The sequence below is a fragment of the Salvelinus namaycush genome, unplaced genomic scaffold (assembly GCF_016432855.1).
Source record: "Salvelinus namaycush isolate Seneca unplaced genomic scaffold, SaNama_1.0 Scaffold1558, whole genome shotgun sequence".
Lineage (NCBI taxonomy): Eukaryota > Metazoa > Chordata > Actinopteri > Salmoniformes > Salmonidae > Salvelinus > Salvelinus namaycush.
In genome coordinates, this window is record NW_024058295.1 from 35,894 (window position 1) to 60,054 (window position 24,161).

The 24,161-nt window shown below is 42.4% G+C and overlaps 1 protein-coding gene and 1 long non-coding RNA gene across 2 annotated transcripts; both read right to left on the reverse strand.

The window, feature by feature from the left end:
• Nucleotides 1-5,803: 5,803 nt before the first annotated feature.
• Nucleotides 5,804-10,920, reverse strand: LOC120037058. Its single transcript, XR_005474746.1, has 3 exons — nucleotides 6,343-10,920; nucleotides 6,161-6,270; nucleotides 5,804-6,013 (listed from the first exon to the last, which is right to left on the reverse strand). It is a non-coding gene; the product is annotated as an uncharacterized LOC120037058 (long non-coding RNA).
• Nucleotides 10,921-11,705: 785 nt separating this feature from the next.
• Nucleotides 11,706-24,024, reverse strand: LOC120037057 (nuclear receptor ROR-alpha A-like). The gene is made up of 5 exons (XM_038983271.1): nucleotides 23,864-24,024; nucleotides 14,673-14,780; nucleotides 13,988-14,098; nucleotides 13,292-13,404; nucleotides 11,706-12,485 (listed from the first exon to the last, which is right to left on the reverse strand). Exons 1-5 carry the CDS (start codon nucleotides 23,982-23,984, stop codon nucleotides 12,318-12,320), a joined length of 621 nt encoding a protein of 206 aa, XP_038839199.1. The 5' UTR covers nucleotides 23,985-24,024; the 3' UTR covers nucleotides 11,706-12,317.
• Nucleotides 24,025-24,161: the final 137 nt, after the last annotated feature.

Here is a 24,161-nt window from a genome sequence, read left to right on the forward strand (position 1 = left end):
GCCATAATAACTGCCTCATCCACTTATAGCGCAGTAAAGATTGAGGAACAGGGTCAATGGAAGGTCTTCACATTTCCTGAAGATCGGTTGGTTGTCACGGTAACCTGGCAAACAAATGATACGGAGTCACACACAGAGGGATGAATCATCTGAACCAGCTGAAGGTGGGGAAGAAGGGAGGAGGAGGAGGAGGAGGAAGGGAGAGGTGGGGAAGAGGAGAGGGGAGGGGAGGGTGGAGAAGAAGGGAGTAGGAGGAGGAGGAGGAAGGGAGAGGTAGGGAAGAAGGGAGTAGAGGGGAGGGTGGAGAAGAGGAAGAGGAGACTGGAGGGGAGGGTAGAGAAGGGGAAGAGGAGACTGGAGGGGAGGGTGGAGAAGGGGAAGAGGAGACTGGAGGGGAGACTGGAGGGGAGGGTAGAGAAGGGGAAAGAGGCGGAAAGGTGGAGGGGAAGAAGATTCGCAGAGCGAAAGGTCACAGAAAGAAGTTCACAGGAAGAAGTGCAAAAGGTGGTCATGACTTTTCCCCAGTGTATCTGTAGTAAAACAGAAGTCTGACCTTTAATGAACTGTTTACTGGACAGGGATAACGCAGCATTCATAACCAAGTGGGAGGTGGGAATTTGCCAGTTATTAAACGTAAATAAATGGCAGGTGAATCCATTCACGGGCTCTGAACTCGCTGAGAAACGCTGATTGGCTAATGGCCAATAAGCTGCGTCAACCATACACTAAAAGTACAGCTGTCATGCTTATAAACAAATTATAATGTTAAAAAAAGATTTTTATAGGTAGCTTTTTATAAATAATGTGTTGTTGTTGCATTTAACTACCAAAAATGTATGTTATAGAGGTCATTTCCTTAGTATGTGACATCAGAGGTCATTGTGGGGGAGAAGTCAGGAGCTCAGAGTTGATAGACGAGTGTCCCCCGCTAGTAATTACACGGTCGCCAGCTGGACGGTGTTTTCCTACGACACATTGGTGCGGCTTGGCTTCCGGGTTAAACGAGCGGTGTGTTAAGAAGCAGTGCGGCTCGGCAGGGTCGTGTTTCCTCCGACACATTGGTGCGGCTTGGCTTCCGGGTTAAACGAGCGGTGTGTTAAGAAGCAGTGCGGCTTGGCGGGGTCGTGTTTCCTCCGACACATTGGTGCGGCTTGGCTTCCGGGTTAAGCGAGCGGTGTGTTAAGAAGCAGTGCGGCTCTGCGGGGTCGTGTTTCCTCCGACACATTGGTGCGGCTTGGCTTCCGGGTTAAGCGAGCGGTGTGTTAAGAAGCAGTGCGGCTTGGCGGGGTCGTGTTTCCTCCGACACATTGGTGCGGCTTGGCTTCCGGGTTAAGCGAGCGGTGTGTTAAGAAGCAGTGCGGCTCGGCAGGGTCGTGTTTCCTACGACACATTGGTGCGGCTTGGCTTCCGGGTTAAACGAGCGGTGTGTTAAGAAGAAGTGCGGCTCGGCGGGGTCGTGTTTCCTCCGACACATTGGTGCGGCTTGGCTTCCGGGTTAAACGAGCGGTGTGTTAAGAAGCAGTGCGGCTTGGCGGGGTCGTGTTTCCTCCGACACATTGGTGCGGCTTGGCTTCCGGGTTAAACGAGCGGTGTGTTAAGAAGCAGTGCGGCTCGGCGGGGTCGTGTTTCCTCCGACACATTGGTGCGGCTTGGCTTCCGGGTTAAACGAGCGGTGTGTCAAGAAGCAGTGCGGCTCGGCGGGGTCGTGTTTCCGAGGACGCATGGGCTCTCGAACCTTCGCCTCTCCCGAGACCGTACAGTGGAGTTGCAGCGATGGGACAAGACTGTAACTACCAATTGGATATCACAAAATTAGGGAGAAAAAGGGTTAAAACATTTTTTTAATATAATTATTTACTGATGCTCCAAATATGTTGAGTCTTGAACGTGTTAACTTAGCCAAATTAGTATAACATGGACATAGTATCTGTCTAAATAACTATATATCACTGTATAACAAATTATGAATAATACATAAAATATTATTTATTAATATAATAACTTATATACTTTATATACACTATATATATTGAACAAAATAACGACAGGAAATGGATGATTGCTAGCTTCTCTCAAAGCTGCCATTTTAATTCTGGGACAACCACACATTACACACCCCGAGAACTGATGTGTCCAATGCACTTTTAATAAAAGGTCACAATATTAAAAAGGTACAGGTTTGTTTTCTTAAGTGCAATATAACAATATTCATCATATTAGAATGAAAAGTATTTAAAAAGACAACTTTACATTTATTATTTTTCATTTTACAGTTTTGTATTTACAAAAAAAAAAAAAAAAAGATTCCAAAAAATACTTACAATATATATTCATGACTCAGACAAAGAAACGAGGTTGCTGTTTGTGAAGACAACTGAAGAGAGTTTAATAAAAGAGCTGGATTAAAAAACAAAAAAATCCGTATGTCATTATCTTAAAGATCAGTAGCATAATAATACCATCAAAACATAACCCCCCCCCCTCACTGTGCTGTAGCTGGTTCTTCAGTTAAAAAAACCTTGTTTTTTCAAAAAACATTTTAATTTAATTAACAAAGGTTGTGTTCTATGTTCTTTCCTCCATCAAACACGTTGAAGACTCGTTATTGTAAAGGAACTAAAGACACACATGTCATCCACCTTAGATTTTTTTTTAAACATTGAAATAGATTGTCTATTATTTTAAATCATACAGCCTTGACTAGCCAACACAGTCATTAAATAAATATGAACAGCCAGAGGGATTTGATGTCATTGCAGTATTCTAAAGATAGTAATTGAGTATTCAGACTGAATGGTTATAAAATCAGTTTTTTTGTTGTTGTATAGGACACTATGGCCTCTCCAGACTCAATAGCAGCACTGCATTTAATGAACCGTTTTCAAAGCTCACATTCCACTACATACTGTAGAGGCTGTAGAACAGGAAGTGCATCACTCATCATGTAACAGATCAATACTTATTTTCCTGATAATTATTTTTTTGAGCAATGAGACTCATCTTGTGATGCTCTTTCTATGAGACCATAGAGTTCCTATATTCCTGACATGTCATTGTGATTGATATAAACCAGCCATGTTGGTCAGATCTGATGAGTTATAGACACAGTCAGTCCAGTAACCAGCCATGTTGGTCAGATCTGATGAGTTATAGACAGTCAGTCCAGTAACCAGCCATGTTGGTCAAATCTGATGAGTTATAGACAGTCAGTCCAGTAACCAGCCATGTTGGTCAGATCTGATGAGTTATAGACAGTCAGTCCAGTAACCAGCCATGTTGGTCAGATCTGATGAGTTATAGACAGTCAGTCCAGTAACCAGCCATGTTGGTCAGATCTGATGAGTTATAGACACAGTCAGTCCAGTAACCAGCCATGTTGGTCAGATCTGATGAGTTCGACCGACACAGTCAGTCCAGTACTTCAGCTCCAACCAAATGGCTTTCACAATCACGTCTTTACACAGGTTTAAATAAAAATAATAATTTCAACAAACACGTTTTTTTTTTTAAGTTAAGGGCCGTGGTTCAGTACTCTGTATAAAACAGTTTCATCCCCTAACAACGTGACATTAACAAATCAAATAAATATAGTCCCCCCCCCCCCCCCCCCCCCCCAAGGCTGGCACACTGATACAGGCACCAGCTGGGAATAATAACCACTTAGTCTTAACATCTAGAACCCATTGGACCTCTATGGAACCAACAAGGTGGCTTAGTCTAGAACGGTCTAGAACCCAAGGTTCTGCTCACTGAAGGAACCTAGCATCACACGTCTGAAGAACAACTAAAATAATCCCACATTCTACTTATCTGCCCAACTAAAATAATCCCACATTCTACTTATCTGCCCAACTAAAATAATCCCACATTCTACTTATCTGCCCAACTAAAATAATCCCACATTCTACTTATCTGCCCAACTAAAATAATCCCACATTCTACTTATCTGCCCAACTAAAATAATCCCACATTCTACTTATCTGCCCAACTAAAATAATCCCACATTCTACTTATCTGCCCAACTAAAATAATCCCACATTCTACTTATCTGCCCAACTAAAATAATCCCACATTCTACTTATCTGCCCAACTAAAATAATCCCACATTCTACTTATCTGCCCAACTAAAATAATCCCACATTCTACTTATCTGCCCAACTAAAATAATCCCACATTCTACTTATCTGCCCAACTAAAATAATCCCACATTCTACTTATCTGCCCAACTAAAATAATCCCACATTCTACTTATCTGCCCAACTAAAATAATCCCACATTCTACTTATCTGCCCAACTAAAATAATCCCACATTCTACTTATCTGCCCAACTAAAATAATCCCACATTCTACTTATCTCACTTGGTCTGTATAGACAGAGTCTATAGGTAATTCCATACGGTGAGATTAAGTAGAGTAGTAGAGAACGTGAACGTGACGATAAAACACAGAATTCAGAATATAGAAGAGAACTGGAAAAAAAACAAAAAGTCAAGTGTGAACAATTAGAATTTATCGACATGCAATATTTAAGACTATTCACAAGATAAAAAAAATACAACATTGATATCATTATTGCTTGACATTCGGTTATGGCTGAAGTTACTTTCTTTACTTCTGAGAAATGCAGTTTGACTACAGTGCCTTGGAGAGTCTACTGTCATACTGGAGACGTGGTGAGATGGACTGAGTGGGAAAATGTCAGAAAGGAGAAGAAAACGAGGGAGGATGATACCGAAAAACCTCTCTAGTTGACCACGATATCCTTCACTAATAAACCTCTCCAGCTAACCCCGATATCCTTCACTAATAAACCTCTCCAGCTAACCACGATATCCTTCACTAATAAACCTCTCCAGCTAACCACAATATCCTTCACTAATAAACCTCTCCAACTAACCACGATATCCTTCACTAATAAAACCCCTCCAACTAACCACGATATCCTTCACTAATAAAACCTTTCCAGCTAACCACAATATCCTTCACTAAAAAACCTCTCCAACTAACCACGATATCCTTCACTAATAAAACCTTTCCAACTAACCACAATATCCTTCACTAATAAACCTCTCCAACTAACCACGATATCCTTCACTAATAAACCTCTCCAGCTAACCACGATATCCTTCACTAATAAACCCTCTCCAACTAACCAAGGTATCCTTCACTAATAAACCTCTCCAACTAACCACGGTATCCTTCACTAATAAACCCTCTCCAACTAACCACGGTATCCTTCACTAATAAACCTCTCCAGCTAACCACAATATCCTTCACTAATAAACCTCTCCAACTAACCACGATATCCTTCACTTATAAAACCTCTCCAACTAACCACAATATTCTTCACTAATAAACCTCTCCAACTAACCACGATATCCTTCACTAATAAAACCCCTCCAACTAACCACGATATCCTTCACTAATAAAACCTTTCCAGCTAACCACAATATCCTTCACTAAAAAACCTCTCCAACTAACCACGGTATCCTTCACTAATAAAACCTTTCCAACTAACCACAATATCCTTCACTAATAAACCTCTCCAACTAACCACGATATCCTTCACTAATAAACCTCTCCAACTAACCACGATATCCTTCACTAATAAAACCTTTCCAACTAACCACGATATCCTTCACTAATAAACCTCTCCAACTAACCACGGTATCCTTCACTAATAAACCTCTCCAACTAACCACGATATCCTTCACTAATAAACCTCTCCAACTAACCACGGTATCCTTCACTAATAAACCTCTCCAGCTAACCACGATATCCTTCACTAATAAACCCTCTCCAACTAACCAAGATATCCTTCACTAATAAACCTCTCCAACTAACCACGGTATCCTTCACTAATAAACCCTCTCCAACTAACCACGGTATCCTTCACTAATAAACCTCTCCAACTAACCACGATATCCTTCACTAATAAACCTCTCCAACTAACCACGATATCCTTCACTAATAAACCTCTCCAACTAACCACGATATCCTTCACTAATAAAACCTCTCCAACTAACCACGATATCCTTCACTAATAAAACCTTTCCAACAAACTACGATATCCTTCACTAATAAAACCTTTCCAACTAACCACGATATCCTTCACTAATAAACCTCTCCAACTAACCACGATATCCTTCACTAATAAAACCTTTCCAACTAACCACGATATCCTTCACTAATGAAGGATACCGTGAAACCCCTATATCCTTCACTAATAAAACCTTTCCAACTAACCACGATATCCTTCACTAATAAAACCTTTCCAACTAACCACGATATCCTTCACTAATGAAGGATACAGTGAAACCACGATATCCTTCACTAATAAACCTCTCCAACTAACCACGATATCCTTCACTAATAAAACCTCTCCAACTAACCACGATATCCTTCACTAATAAAACCTCTCCAACTAACCACGATATCCTTCACTAATGAAACCTGGGTTGTCTAAGACAACAATATTATGTAGCCACATAGATGCGCACACACACACACACACACACACACACACACACACACACACACACACACACACACACACACACACACACACACACACACACACACACACACACACACACACACACACAGTAGGTGTAAACACAACGGTGGTAAATGTCTAAGAGGGGGCCACTTTAACGAACCAACTGAAGAGATGGATTCAACCCGTAGCGCTGAAGATCCTCGTCATAGTGGCACTGACATTTAAAAGGTGATTTGTGGATTGAGTCGACATACGCGGCATTTACGGTGAATGGAGTCTCCGACAAAACGCAGGAACATTGCCTTTAATTGTAAATCCTGGTATAGTGTGGATCTTCATACGGTACAGATTCAATCTGAGCCCTAAAGCAACAAAAAATAGCTTTCTACTAAAATAACAGCAATGTATTTTCTTCATGCAGATCATGATTTATTTAAGCTAATATTGCTTTTAGGGCCTATCCTCTAATAATATAGTTCCTATTGTCCCTGAGTGTTCATCAATACGTCATCATAGCCAGTAGGAACCAGGTGGGTGAGACAGTGCAAGCATGGCTTCTGATGACGTATAGCCTGTCCTGTGGTTGTATGATTTCAACTGAGAGTTTCTGCCATTTTACAAATAAGTGCTACCGAATATACTGATGGACTCAACTGACATTCCATTCCAGAACCAGAATGGATGATTTATTTAAAAACTGACATTCCATTCCAGAACCAGAATGGATGATATATTTAAAACTGACATTCCATTCCAGAACCAGAATGGATGATTTATTTAAAACTGACATTCCATTCCAGAACCAGAATGGATGATTTATTTAAAACTGACATTCCATTCCAGAACCAGAATGGATGATTTATTTAAAAACTGACATTCCATTCCACAACCAGAATGAATGATTTATTTAAAAACTGACATTCCATTCCAGAACCAGAATGGATGATTTATTTAAAAACTGACATTCCATTCCAGAACCAGAATGGATGATTTATTTAAAAACTGACATTCCATTCCAGAACCAGAATGGATGATTTATTTAAAACTGACATTCCATTCCGGAACCAGAATGGATGATTTATTTAAAAACTGACATTCCATTCCAGAACCAGAATGGATGATTTATTTAAAAACTGACATTCCATTCCAGAACCAGAATGGATGATTTATTTAAAAACTGACATTCCATTCCGGAACCAGAATGGATGATTTGTTTAAAGCGATAGAAAAGAAGGGGGGGAATTCAGAAGTGAAAGAGTGTGAATCTTCCCTAAAGGACAGAAGTAAAGGACTTGTACATCAAGTACTGTATTATTGCAGAAGGCTTGATGATCATGTTACAAAACAAGCCAGCGAGACACACAACTCTTATCACTGTGTTGGACAAGACCACATGATGAAAGCCTCTATATATGGCACATAGAACAGGATTTGATCACAATTTCTGCCAGGAGATGTGCAACAAACAAAAAAACACATTTAATCTGATGAACACTACTGTCATTCTTCAGTAACCCGTCTCTGTCTCTAGCTGAGGCTATATCTAAATGACAAGACTTGATTATCTTTATCTAAATGACAAGACTTGATTATCTTTATCTAAATGACAAGACTTGATTATCTTTATCTAAATGACAAGACTTGATTCACTTCCTCATATTATCTCTCTTCATTGATTGAAATAAACCTCCGTTTAGGTGAGGAAGTGATAAGGACCACCATCTTCTACCCCTCCAGACATACTGGTAAGATTAAGACAAATCGGTAACAAAAACAAAGGAAGGATGGAATTTGGTTTCTGACAGACACAACCGTTACAATAGACATTACTTGGTGCTATACTTTCTCTAGTCAATAGATGGCGCTACTAGATAGCCATGAGATTGAACCACTTGAATCTATTTTCACGGCTCTAGTTAAGGGTTCAGTCTGAACGTTGACAGTCTCTTTCATGGCGGGACCAACAGGCCCTCCCTCCCTAACAATAAAAACACCCTTTAATCAGGTGCTGTTATTAAATCTCAGTTGCCATCTTTAACGGCCCGTGTCACAACTCACGGTGCTCTGAAAAGAAGAGGGAGACAGTTTTTTGAGACTTCAAAGTGTTTCCTTTCAAATGGTATCAATGATATGCGTGTCCTTGCTTCATGTCCTGAGCTACAGGAAGTTAGATTTGGGTATGTCTTTTTAGGCGATTTTTATTTTTGTTTTTAAGTGTCGGATCCTTAAGAAATTAATAGAAGAAGTGAGAGATTTTTTTTGAGACGCTGGGCTGTGTGTTACATCAGAGCCTTGCCCCTCGCTGGGCTGTGTGTTACATCAGAGCCTTGCCCCTCGCTGGGCTGTGTGTTACATCAGAGCCTTGCCCCTCGCTGGGCTGTGTGTTACATCAGAGCCTTGCCCCTCGCTGGGCTGTGTGTTACATCAGAGCCTTGCCCCTCGCTGGGCTGTGTGTTACATCAGAGCCTTGCCCCTCGCTGGGCTGTGTGTTACATCAGAGCCTTGCCCCTCGCTGGGCTGTGTGTTACATCAGAGCCTTGCCCCTCGCTGGGCTGTGTGTTACATCAGAGCCTTGCCCCTCGCTGGGCATAACACCTGGCACACGGCCTGGTCTTAACAACACAGGTCAGAGAGAAACAACAGGGGATCTGGTCTATTCATGGCTTCAGTGGTGTGGCGTCTTTCATGTTCAACACACGCACACGTGTGTGTGTCTCCATGACAGGCTCCTCGCCCCAACAGAGGATTAACAGGGCCTCAGACCTGGCATCTATCTACTGTGGTGTAGCCCCTCTCTACAGTCGATACAAAGACCCACGCTAACTAGACAACTAACTTCCTGTTTCACCACAGTACAGTGGCCAAGGTAGAACGGTGGGAGGGCATTGGTCACCATCACGGGAGGTAGACCAATCAAATCACGGGAAATGCAGATGATTTCAGAAGAGTAGATAAACATAGTGCTGTCATATGACAATAAGGAAGTGACATGTTTTGATAGAAGATTGTGATGGTGGAAATGGACTATTGCTTATTAATGGATCATATCTCCAGTATTGCATTAACTCAGAGACAGGTGTGGACAATACCCTATTCATTCATTAACTCAGAGACAGGTGTGGACAATACCCTATTCATTCATTAACTCAGAGACAGGTGTGGACAATACCCTATTCATTCATTAACTCAGAGACAGGTGTGGACAATACACTATTCATTCATTAACTCAGAGACAGGTGTGGACAATACCCTATTCATTCATTAACTCAGAGACAGGTGTGGACAATACCCTATTCATTCATTAACTCAGAGACAGGTGTGGACAATACCCTATTCATTCATTAACTCAGAGACAGGTGTGGACAATACCCTATTCATTCATTAACTCAGAGACAGGTGTGGACAATACCCTATTCATTCATTAACTCAGAGACAGGTGTGGACAATACCCTATTCATTCATTAACTCAGAGACAGGTGTGGACAATACCCTATTCATTCATTAACTCAGAGACAGGTGTGGACAAAAACCCTATTCATTCATTAACTCAGAGACAGGTGTGGACAGAAACCCTATTCATTCATTAACTCAGAGACAGGTGTGGACAATACCCTAGTCATTCATTAACTCAGAGACAGGTGTGGACAATACCCTATTCATTCATTAACTCAGAGACAGGTGTGGACAATACCCTAGTCATTCATTAACTCAGAGACAGGTGTGGACAATACCCTATTCATTCATTAACTCAGAGACAGGTGTGGACAATACCCTATTCATTCATTAACTCAGAGACAGGTGTGGACAATACCCTATTCATTCATTAACTCAGAGACAGGTGTGGACAATACCCTATTCATTCATTAACTCAGAGACAGGTGTGGACAATACCCTAGTCATTCATTAACTCAGAGACAGGTGTGGACAATACCCTAGTCATTCATTAACTCAGAGACATGTGTGGACAATACACTATTCATTCATTAACTCAGAGACAGGTGTCAGTAAAAGTGGCTCGTCAATTGAAACAAATGGGAGAGATACAATCTATAACACAAATAAAATTGTAAAACATTGATTCATTTCTCACTATAGTATGTACTTATTATCAGCATGGTAACACCCTGTAGGACATTGGAAAGAGGTGGAATGGACACCGTGATCTAAGTCCCAAACGGCACCCTATTCCCTATATAGGGCACTACTTTTAACCAGATCCCCTTATTACAAGTAGTGCACTGCGTAGGGAATAGGGTGCACTTTGGAACATAACCCTGTTATTGTTGTGGTGGTGACTTCCTCTTCCTGTTGTGAAGGTTTAATAGCAGATGGCTTTGAAGGTGATGTTTACTGAAGGGGTGCAGAACCCCACACCACCTCCCCATCACACCGTTGTCCACAGGTAGGAGTTGTGACTGAATCTGCTCCCCATCACACCATTGTCCACAGGTAAGTGTTGTGACTAAATCTGCTCCCCATCACACCATTGTCCATAGGTCGGTGTTGTGACTAAATCCGCTCCCCATCACACCATTGTCCACAGGTAAGTGTTGTGGCTGAATCTGCTCCCCATCACACCATTGTCCACAGGTAAGTGTTGTGGCTAAATCTGCTCCCCATCACACCATTGTCCACAGGTAAGTGTTGTGGCTAAATCTGCTCCCCATCACACCATTGTCCACAGGTAAGTGTTGTGACTAAATCTGCTCCCCATCACACCATTGTCCATAGGTCGGTGTTGTGACTAAATCCGCTCCCCATCACACCATTGTCCACAGGTAAGTGTTGTGACTAAATCCGCTCCCCATCACACCATTGTCCACAGGTAAGTGTTGTGGCTGAATCTGCTCCCCATCACACCATTGTCCACAGGTAAGTGTTGTGACTAAATCCGCTCCCCATCACACCATTGTCCACAGGTAAGTGTTGTGACTAAATCTGCTCCCCATCACACCATTGTCCACAGGTAAGTGTTGTGACTAAATCCGCTCCCCATCACACCATTGTCCACAGGTAAGTGTTGTGACTAAATCTGCTCCCCATCACACCATTGTCCACAGGTAAGTGTTGTGACTAAATCCGCTCCCCATCACACCATTGTCCACAGGTAAGTGTTGTGACTAAATCTGCTCCCCATCACACCATTGTCCACAGGTAAGTGTTGTGACTAAATCTGCTCCCCATCACACCATTGTCCACAGGTAAGTGTTGTGACTGAATCCGCTCCCCGTGTCCCAATAGGTTTGTTGTTGTGACTGAATCCGCTCCCCGTGTCCCAATAGGTTTGTTGTTGTGACTGAATCCGCTCCCCGTGTCCCAATAGGTTTGTTGTTGTGAGAGGAAAGGCTGTTGATTTTCTAAGTGCTTGAATGTTTTTTTTCCTCCCAGAAACATCCTAACCAACTCATCATCCAGGAGGACACAGAAAACAAGACAGACGACCATGAACAGAGACATGTCATCTGTCTGTCCAGGGTAAGAGCAGGTCAGGGACAGGACCAACTGTCTGAGTGTCTCTCGTTCAACGTGTCTCTCTGTCTCATGAACAGAGACATGTCATCTGTCTGTCCAGGGTAAGAGCAGGTCAGGGACAGGACCAACTGTCTGAGTGTCTCTCGTTCAACGTGTCTCTCTGTCTCATGAACAGAGACAAGTCATCTGTCTGTCCAGGGTAAGAGCAGGTCAGGGACAGGACCAACTGTCTGAGTGTCTCTCGTTCAACGTGTCTCTCTGTCTCCCGAAGAGCAACACTGGCTCCATGAAAGTAAACTACAGTACAGGGCAGATACAGTACGGTAGTATACCGACGGGTCCTTGGCTAGCCGTCTATGGACACGGAGCCCTGTTCAAAGTCTGAGTCAAACAGCTCCTTGTATAGTGGAGGGAAGTGGGCTTGGACAATGTCTGGGTAGGTTGCTTTGAAGGCCGTCAGCTTCTCTGTATGCCGGCTGACTAACGCCCGCAGGGTCGACACTTTGCATATCAACTGGGGGGAGAGAGAGAGAGAGAGAGAGAGAGAGAGACAGAGACAGAGAGAGAGAGAGACAGAGAGAGAGACAGAGAGAGACAGAGACAGAGACAGAGAGAGAGTGAGAGAGTGAGAGAGTGAGAGAGTGAGAGAGTGAGAGAGAGAGAGAGTGAGAGAGAGAGAGAGAGAGAGAGACAGAGACAGAGAGAGAGAGAGACAGAGAGAGACAGAGACAGAGACAGAGAGAGAGTGAGAGAGAGAGAGAGAGAGAGAGAGAGAGAGAGTGAGAGTGAGAGTGAGAGTGAGAGTGAGAGTGAGAGAGAGAGAGAGAGAGAGAGACAGAGAGACAGAGAGTGAGTGAGGTTATTGAGATTCAGGACAGCTAGGTCACATTCTGACAGACAGACAGGACTTTCACATTTCCCTAAGACCAGGACACTGTCTGAGTGTGTTTCATCAGGACTGATGCTTATGTTATAGTGGTGATGGAACTGAAATCCTGCTGTGAAATCCCAATGCCTGTTCAGTTCCAAATGAGATTTCATCAAGCAGAGTATACCGAGAGCACTGTCACTTAAACAACGCATGAACACAGTCCATACAGACAAAGGTGCATTGCCAGTAGCTACTGTGTAGCAGTACAGTGTAAAACACGGTTGGACTCAATTTCATTTTCAATTCAGAAAGGGAATTTCCAATTCTCTTCAATTAGGGAAATGTAGAATTGGAATTTGGTTTACTTTCTGTATGGACTGGAATTGGACCCCAATCCGGGTGTATAGCAATTGTATTATATTGTATGTACGCGTGGGTGGGTGTTGTACCTTAGTGAGGACCACGTCCTCTCTGCCGTTCTTCTGAAGGACATGTTGGAGAGCCAGCTGGATCTTCTGTTGCAGCTTCTCGACCTTCACCTTCTCCTGAAGCCACGTCCGATCTACACACACCATCAGTTAAACGATGGATAAATACTAACCCAGAGATGCTCTAGGACTGACACAGGTAATGCTGTGTGTGTTATGTACCCAGAGATGCTCTAGGACTGACACAGGTAAAGCTGTGTGTGTTATGTACCTATAGATGCTCTAGGACTGACACAGGTAAAGCTGTGTGTGTTATGTACCTATAGATGCTCTAGGACTGACACAGGTAAAGCTGTGTGTGTTATGTACCTATAGATGCTCTAGGACTGACACAGGTAATGCTGTGTGTGTTATGTACCTAGAGATGCTCTAGGACTGACACAGGTAAAGCTGTGTGTGTTATGTACCTAGAGATGCTCTAGGACTGACACAGGTAATGCTGTGTGTGTTATGTACCTAGAGATGCTCTAGGACTGACACAGGTAATGCTGTGTGTGTTATGTACCTATAGATGCTCTAGGACTGACACAGGTAATGCTGTGTGTGTTATGTACCCAGAGATGCTCTAGGACTGACACAGGTAATGCTGTGTGTGTTATGTGATTGTGAGATATGTGCGTGCACCTTGCATAGTGAACGTTACAGCATCGTGCCTACCTGCAGACATCAGGACGTACGCTGAGAACAGAGCGATCTCCTCCTCAGAGAGATGGATGACAGACATACTCTTCCCAAACTCAAAGACTAGACGAATCAGATCGTCACAACCTGTCACACACACACAGAGAGAGAGACAGGAGTAGTTATGTGGACCAGAACATCACAGTCTGTTAGACACACAGAGAGAGAGACAGGAGAAGTTATGTGGACCAGAACATCACAGTCTGTTAGACACAGAGAGAGAGACAGGAGAAGTTATGTGGACCAGAACATCACAGTCTGTTAGACACACAGAGAGAGAGACAGGAGAAGTTATGTGGACCAGAACATCACAGTCTGTTAGACACACAGAGAGAGAGACAGGAGAAGTTATGTGGACCAGAACATCACAGTCTGTTAGACAAACAGAGAGAGACAGGAGAAGTTATGTTAACATCACAACAACACAGGACACAGAGCAGGACATCAGGATCTGAACAGACGTCACCTGACATGCATTGCTTTGAAGTTCAGTCCAATCATATCCTAGTGGCCCAGCCATTCAGTCAGAGGTGGTCCATAACAGTCCCTAATACTAACAAACAACTTCCTCTCCTATTAAATCAATGGTTCTGAAACTGCTGAGCCTCCACCGCAGATTGAAGGGGATAAAGGTGTTCCGCTGGGTTGTATTCTGACTCACCTAATGCTTTGAAGACGTCGGTCCCGGCGTACTTCCCGTCAAAGTAGACGGTGCTGTTCTGAGAGTCAAAGGCACGACACATTCTGATGAACACCACCTCAAGAGAACCTGAGGAGAGACAACGACATCACAACCATCACTACAGGTCAGAGAGACAACATAACCATCACTACAGGTCAGAGAGACAACATAACCATCACTACAGGTCAGAGAGACAACATAACATAACCATCACTACAGGTCAGAGAGACAACATAACCATCACTACAGGTCAGAGAGACAACATAACATAACCATCACTACAGGTCAGAGAGACAACATAACATAACCATCACTACAGGTCAGAGAGACAACATAACATAACCATCACTACAGGTCAGAGAGACAACACAACATAACCATCACTACAGGTCAGAGAGACAACATAACATAACCATCACTACAGGTCAGAGAGACAACATAACCATCACTACAGGTCAGAGAGACAACATAACCATCACTACAGGTCAGAGAGACAACACAACCATCACTACAGGTCAGAGAGATAACATAACCATCACTACAGGTCAGAGAGACAACACAACCATTACTACAGGTCAGAGAGACATCACAACCATCACTACAGGTCAGAGAGACATCACAACCATCACTACAGGTCAGAGAGACAACACAACCATCACTACAGGTCAGAGAGACAACATAATATAACCATCACTACAGGTCAGAGAGACAACAACATCACAACCATCACTACAGGTCAGAGAGACAACAACATCACAACCATCACTACAGGTCAGAGAGACAACATAACATAACCATCACTACAGGTCAGAGAGATAACATAACATAACCATCACTACAGGTCAGAGAGACAACATAACCATCACTACAGGTCAGAGAGACAACACAACCATCACTACAGGTCAGAGAGACAACACAACCATCACTACAGGTCAGAGAGACAACACAACCATCACTACAGGTCAGAGAGACAACAACATCACAACCATCACTACAGGTCAGAGAGACAACATAACATAACCATCACTACAGGTCAGAGAGACAACATAACATAACCATCACTACAGGTCAGAGAGACAACATAACATAACCATCACTACAGGTCAGAGAGACAACATAACATAACCATCACTACAGGTCAGAGAGACAACAACATCACAACCATCACTACAGGTCAGAGAGACAACAACATCACAACCATCACTACAGGTCAGAGAGACATCATAACCATCACTACAGGTCAGAGAGACAACATAACCATCACTACAGGTCAGAGAGACAACATCATCACAACCATCACTACAGGTCAGAGAGACAACACAACCATCACTACAGGTCAGAGAGACAACATCATCACAACCATCACTACAGGTCAGAGAGACAACAACATCACAACCATCACTACAGGTCAGAGAGACATCATAACCATCACTACAGGTCAGAGAGACAACAACATCACAACCATCACTACAGGTCAGAGAGACAACATAACATAACCATCACTACAGGTCAGAGAGACAACAACATCACAACCATCACTACAGGTCAGAGAGACAACATAACATAACCATCACTACAGGTCAGAGAGACAACATAACACAACCATCACTACAGGTCAGAGAGATAACATAACCATCACTACAGGTCAGAGAGACAACATAACCATCACTACAGGTCAGAGAGACAACATAACCATCACTACAGGTCAGAGAGACAACATAACATAACCATCACTACAGGTCAGAGAGACAACATAACCATCACTACAGGTCAGAGAGACAACATAACCATCACTACAGGTCAGAGAGACAACATAACATAACCATCACTACAGGTCAGAGAGACAACATAACATAACCATCACTACAGATCAGAGAGACAACATAACCATCACTACAGGTCAGAGAGACAACATAATATAACCATCACTACAGGTCAGAGAGACAACATAACCATCACTACAGGTCAGAGAGACAACATAATATAACCATCACTACAGGTCAGAGAAACAACATAATATACCATCACTACAGGTCAGAGAGACAACATAACCATCACTACAGGTCAGAGAGACATCATAACCATCACTACAGGTCAGAGAGACAACATAACCATCACTACAGGTCAGAGAGACAACATAATATAACCATCACTACAGGTCAGAGAGACAACATAACATAACCATCACTACAGGTCAGAAAGACAACATAACCATCACTACAGGTCAGAGTGATAACACAACCATCACTACAGGTCAGAGTGATAACATAACCATCACTACAGGTCAGAGAGACATCACAACCATCACTACAGGTCAGAGAGACAACATAACCATCACTACAGGTCAGAGAGACAACATAACCATCACTACAGGTCAGAGAGACATCACAACCATCACTAAAGGTCAGAGAGACAACACAACCATCACTACAGGTCAGAGAGACAACACAACCATCACTACAGGTCAGAGAGACAACACAACCATCACTACAGGTCAGAGAGACAACACAACCATCACTACAGGTCAGAGAGACAACACAACCATCACTACAGGTCAGAGAGACAACACAACCATCACTACAGGTCAGAGAGACAACACAACCATCACTACAGGTCAGAGAGACAACATAACCATCACTACAGGTCAGAGAGACATCACAACCATCACTACAGGTCAGAGAGACAACACAACCATCACTACAGGTCAGAGAGACATCACAACCATCACTACAGGTCAGAGAGACAACATCATCACAACCATCACTACAGGTCAGAGAGACAACGACAACACAACCATCACTACAGGTCAGAGAGACAACATCATCACAACCATCACTACAGGTCAGAGAGACAACATCATCACAACCATCACTACAGGTCAGAGAAACAACGACATCACAACCATCACTACAGGTCAGAGAGACAACAACATCATAACCATCACTACAGGTCAGAGAGACAACACAACCATCACTACAGGTCAGAGAGACAACATAACATAACCATCACTACAGGTCAGAGAGACAACACAACCATCACTACAGGTCAGAGAGACAACACAACCATCACTACAGGTCAGAGAGACAACACAACCATCACTACAGGTCAGAGAGACAACAACATCACAACCATCACTACAGGTCAGAGAGACAACATAACATAACCATCACTACAGGTCAGAGAGACAACATAACATAACCATCACTACAGGTCAGAGAGACAACATAACATAACCATCACTACAGGTCAGAGAGACAACATAACATAACCATCACTACAGGTCAGAGAGACAACAACATCACAACCATCACTACAGGTCAGAGAGACAACAACATCACAACCATCACTACAGGTCAGAGAGACAACATAACCATCACTACAGGTCAGAGAGACAACATAACCATCACTACAGGTCAGAGAGACAACATCATCACAACCATCACTACAGGTCAGAGAGACAACATAACCATCACTACAGGTCAGAGAGACAACATCATCACAACCATCACTACAGGTCAGAGAGACAACAACATCACAACCATCACTACAGGTCAGAGAGACATCATAACCATCACTACAGGTCAGAGAGACAACAACATCACAACCATCACTACAGGTCAGAGAGACAACATAACATAACCATCACTACAGGTCAGAGGGACAACAACATCACAACCATCACTACAGGTCAGAGAGACAACATAACATAACCATCACTACAGGTCAGAGAGACAACATAACACAACCATCACTACAGGTCAGAGAGATAACATAACCATCACTACAGGTCAGAGAGACAACATAACCATCACTACAGGTCAGAGAGAAACATAACCATCACTACAGGCAAGAGAGACAACATAACATAACCATCACTACAGGTCAGAGAGACAACATAACCATCACTACAGGTCAGAGAGACAACATAACCATCACTACAGGTCAGAGAGACAACATAACATAACCATCACTACAGGTCAGAGAGACAACATAACATAACCATCACTACAGATCAGAGAGACAACATAACCATCACTACAGGTCAGAGAGACAACATAATATAACCATCACTACAGGTCAGAGAGACAACATAACCATCACTACAGGTCAGAGAGACAACATAATATAACCATCACTGCAGGTCAGAGAAACAACATAATATACCATCACTACAGGTCAGAGAGACAACATAACCATCACTACAGGTCAGAGAGACATCATAACCATCACTACAGGTCAGAGAGACAACATAACCATCACTACAGGTCAAAGAGACAACATAATATAACCATCACTACAGGTCAGAGAGATAACATAACATAACCATCACTACAGGTCAGAAAGACAACATAACCATCACTACAGGTCAGAGAGACAACATAACACAACCATCACTACAGGTCAGAGAGACAACACAACCATCACTACAGGTCAGAGAGACAACATAACCATCACTACAGGTCAGAGAGACAACATAACCATCACTACAGGTCAGAGAGACAACATAATATAACCATCACTACAGGTCAGAGAGACAAGATAATATAACCATCACTACAGGTCAGAAAGACAACATAACCATCACTACAGGTCAGAGAGACAACATAACATAACCATCACTACAGGTCAGAGAGACAACATAACCATCACTACAGGTCAGAGAGACAACAACAACACAACCATCACTACAGGTCAGAGAGACAACATAACATAACCATCACTACAGGTCAGAGAGATAACATAACCATCACTACAGGTCAGAGAGACAACACAACCATCACTACAGGTCAGAGAGACAACAACATCACAACCATCACTACAGGTCAGAGAGACAACAACATCACAACCATCACTACAGGTCAGAGAGACAACATAACCATCACTACAGGTCAGAGAGACAACATAACCATCACTACAGGTCAGAGAGACAACATAACATAACCATCACTACAGGTCAGAGAGATAACATAACCATCACTACAGGTCAGAGAGACAACATAACATGACCATCACTACAGGTCAGAGAGACAACATAACCATCACTACAGGTCAGAGAGACAACATAACCATCACTACAGGTCAGAGAGACAACATAACCATCACTACAGGTCAGAGAGATAACATAACCATCACTACAGGTCAGAGAGATAACATAACCATCACTACAGGTCAGAGAGACAACATAACATGACCATCACTACAGGTCAGAGAGATAACATAACCATCACTACAGGTCAGAGAGACAACATAACATAACCATCACTACAGGTCAGAGAGATAACATAACCATCACTACAGGTCAGAGAGATAACATAACCATCACTACAGGTCAGAGAGACAACAACATCACAACCATCACTACAGGTCAGAGAGATAACATAACCATCACTACAGGTCAGAGAGACAACATAATATAACCATCACTACAGGTCAGAGAGACAACATAACCATCACTACAGGTCAGAGAGACAACATAACATAACCATCACTACAGGTCAGAGAGACAACAACACAACCATCACTACAGGTCAGAGAGACAACATCACAACCATCACTACAGGTCAGAGAGACAACAACATCACAACCATCACTACAGGTCAGAGAGACAACACAACCATCACTACAGGTCAGAGAGACAACATAACATAACCATCACTACAGGTCAGATAGACAACACAACATAACCATCACTACAGGTCAGAGAGACAACATAACATAACCATCACTACAGGTCAGAGAGATAACATAACCATCACTACAGGTCAGAGAGACAACATAACCATCACTACAGGCCAGAGAGACAACATAACCATCACTACAGGTCAGAGAGACAACATAACCATCACTACAGGTCAGAGAGATAACATAACATAACCATCACTACAGGTCAGAGACACAACATAACCATCACTACAGGTCAGAGAGACAACATAATATAACCATCACTACAGGTCAGAGAGACAAGATAAAATAACCATCACTACAGGTCAGAGAGACAACATAACCATCACTACAGGTCAGAGAGACAACATAACATAACCATCACTACAGGTCAGAGAGACAACATAACATAACCATCACTACATGTCAGAGAGACAACATAACCATCACTACAGGTCAGAGAGACAACATAGTATAACCATCACTAAAGGTCAGAGAGACAACATAACCATCACTACAGGTCAGAGAGATAACATAACCATCACTGCAGGTCAGAGAGACAACATAACACAACCATCACTACAGGTCAGAGAGACAACATAACCATCACTACAGGTCAGAGAGATTACATAACCATCACTACAGGTCAGAGAGACAACATAACCATCACTACAGGTCAGAGAGACAACATAATATAACCATCACTACAGGTGAGAGAGATAACATAACATAACCATCACTACAGGTCAGATAGATAACATAACATAACATAACCATCACTACAGGTCAGAGAGATAACATAACATAACCATCACTACAGGTCAGAGAGATAACATAACAAAACCATCACTACAGGTCAGAGCGATAACATAACCATCACTACAGGTCAGAGAGATAACATAACCATCACTACAGGTCAGAGAGATAACATAACCATCACTACAGGTCAGAGAGACAACATAACCATCACTACAGGTCAGAGAGACAACATAACATAACCATCACTACAGGTCAGAGAGATAACATAACCATCACTACAGGTCAGAGAGACAACATAACCATCACTACAGGTCAGAGAGACAACATAACCATCACTACAGGTCAGAGAGACAACATAACCATCACTACAGGTCAGAGAGATAACACAACCATCACTACAGGTCAGAGAGATAACATAATATAACCATCACTACAGGTCAGAGAGATAAAATAACATAACCATCACTACAGGTCAGAGAGACAACATAACACAACCATCACTACAGGTCAGAGAGATAACATAACCATCACTACAGGTCAGAGAGACAACATAACATAACCATCACTACAGGTCAGATAGATAACATAACATAACCATCACTACAGGTCAGTGAGACAACATAACATAACCATCACTACAGGTCAGAGAGATTACATAACCATCACTACAGGTCAGACAGACAACATAACCATCACTACAGGTCAGAGAGACAACATAATATAACCATCACTACAGGTCAGAGAGATAACATAACATAACCATCACTACAGGTCAGAGAGACAACATAACCATCACTACAGGTCAGAGAGATAACACAACCATCACTACAGGTCAGAGAGACAACATAACCATCACTACAGGTCAGAGAGATAACATAACCATCACTACAGGTCAGAGAGATAACATAATATAACCATCACTACAGGTCAGAGAGATAACATAACCATCACTACAGGTCAGAGAGATAACACAACCATCACTACAGGTCAGAGAGATAACATAATATAACCATCACTACAGGTCAGAGAGATAACATAACATAACCATCACTACAGGTCAGAGAGATAACATAACCATCACTACAGGTCAGAGAGACAACATAACATAACCATCACTACAGGTCAGAGAGATAACATAATATAACCATCACTACAGGTCAGAGAGATAACATAACATAACCATCACTACAGGTCAGAGAGACAACATAATATAACCATCACTACAGGTCAGAGAGACAACATAACATAACCATCACTACAGGTCAGAGAGACAACATAACACAACCATCACTACAGGTCAGAGAGATAACATAACCATCACTACAGGTCAGAGAGACAACATAATATAACCATCACTACAGGTCAGAGAGACAACATAACATAACCATCACTACAGGTCAGAGAGACAACCTCAGCATTACTTTATGTTGTAAAGACAACACAACATCAACACAACAGGTTGGGGACAGCATGTCCTTGTGAAACCAAAGCACCTGTCTTATGTAGACAGTACGTAGATTGGGGGTTTCCTATATAAGTAGACAGTACGTAGATTGGGGGTTTCCTATATAAGTAGACAGTACATAGATTGGGGGTTTCCTATATAAGTAGACAGTATATAGATTGGGGGTTTCCTATATAAGTAGACAGTTCATAGATTGGGGGTTTCCTATATAAGTAGACAGATTGGGGGTTTCCTATATAAGTAGACAGTAGATAGATTGAGGGTTTCCTATATAGGTAGACAGTAGATAGATTGGGGGCTTCCTATATAGGTAGACAGTAGATAGATTGGGGGTTTCCTATATAAGTAGACAGTACGTAGATTGGGGGTTTCCTATATAAGTAGACAGTACATAGATTGGGGGTTTCCTATGTAAGTAGACAGTACATAGATTGGGGGTTTCCTATATAAGTAGACAGTACATAGATTGGGGGTTTCCTATATAAGTAGACAGTATATAGATTGGGGGTTTCCTATATAAGTAGACAGTAGATAGATTGGGGGTTTCCTATGTAAGTAGACAGTAGATAGATTGGGGGTTTCCTATGTAAGTAGACAGTAGACAGATTGAGGGTTTCCTATGTAAGTAGACAGTACGTAGATTGGGGGTTTCCTATATAAGTAGACAGTACGTAGATTGGGGGTTTCCTATATAAGTAGACAGTTCATAGATTGGGGGTTTCCTATATAAGTAGACAGTACGTAGATTGGGGGTTTCCTATATAAGTAGACAGTACGTAGATTGGGGGTTTCCTATATAAGTAGACAGTAGATAGATTGGGGGTTTCCTATGTAAGTAGACAGTACGTAGATTGGGGGTTTCCTATATAAGTAGACAGTACATAGATTGGGGGTTTCCTATATAAGTAGACAGTACGTAGATTGGGGGTTTCCTATATAAGTAGACAGTACGTAGATTGGGGGTTTCCTATATAAGTAGACAGTAGATAGATTGGGGGTTTCCTATGTAAGTAGACAGTACGTAGATTGGGGGTTTCCTATATAAGTAGACAGTAGATAGATTGGGGGTTTCCTATGTAAGTAGACAGTACGTAGATTGGGGGTTTCCTATATAAGTAGACAGTAGATAGATTGGGGGTTTCCTATGTAAGTAGACAGTAGACAGATTGAGGGTTTCCTATATAAGTAGACAGTAGACAGATTGAGGGTTTCCTATGTAAGTAGACAGTAGATAGATTGGGGATTGATCATTATGAGATAGTAGACGTTCCATCGTTTTGTCTACCTGCTTTGAGCAGCACTATCTGGTCGTTCTGACAGAGCTCCATGAAGCCATCGATGCGTTTGGCGAACTCCACCACGTACTGGATGGCCTCCGTTATCTTGATGGCACACAGCTGCCACATCACCTCCTCCGGCTGACATAAACAACAACAATGTTAAAAGCGGCATAACTGTTGATGCTAGTATCAGAGAGAGAGAGAGAGAGAGAGAGAGAGAGAGAGAGAGAGAGAGAGAGAGAGAGAGAGAGAGAGAGAGAGAGAGAGAGAGAGAGAGAGAGAGAGAGAGAGAGAGAGGAGAGA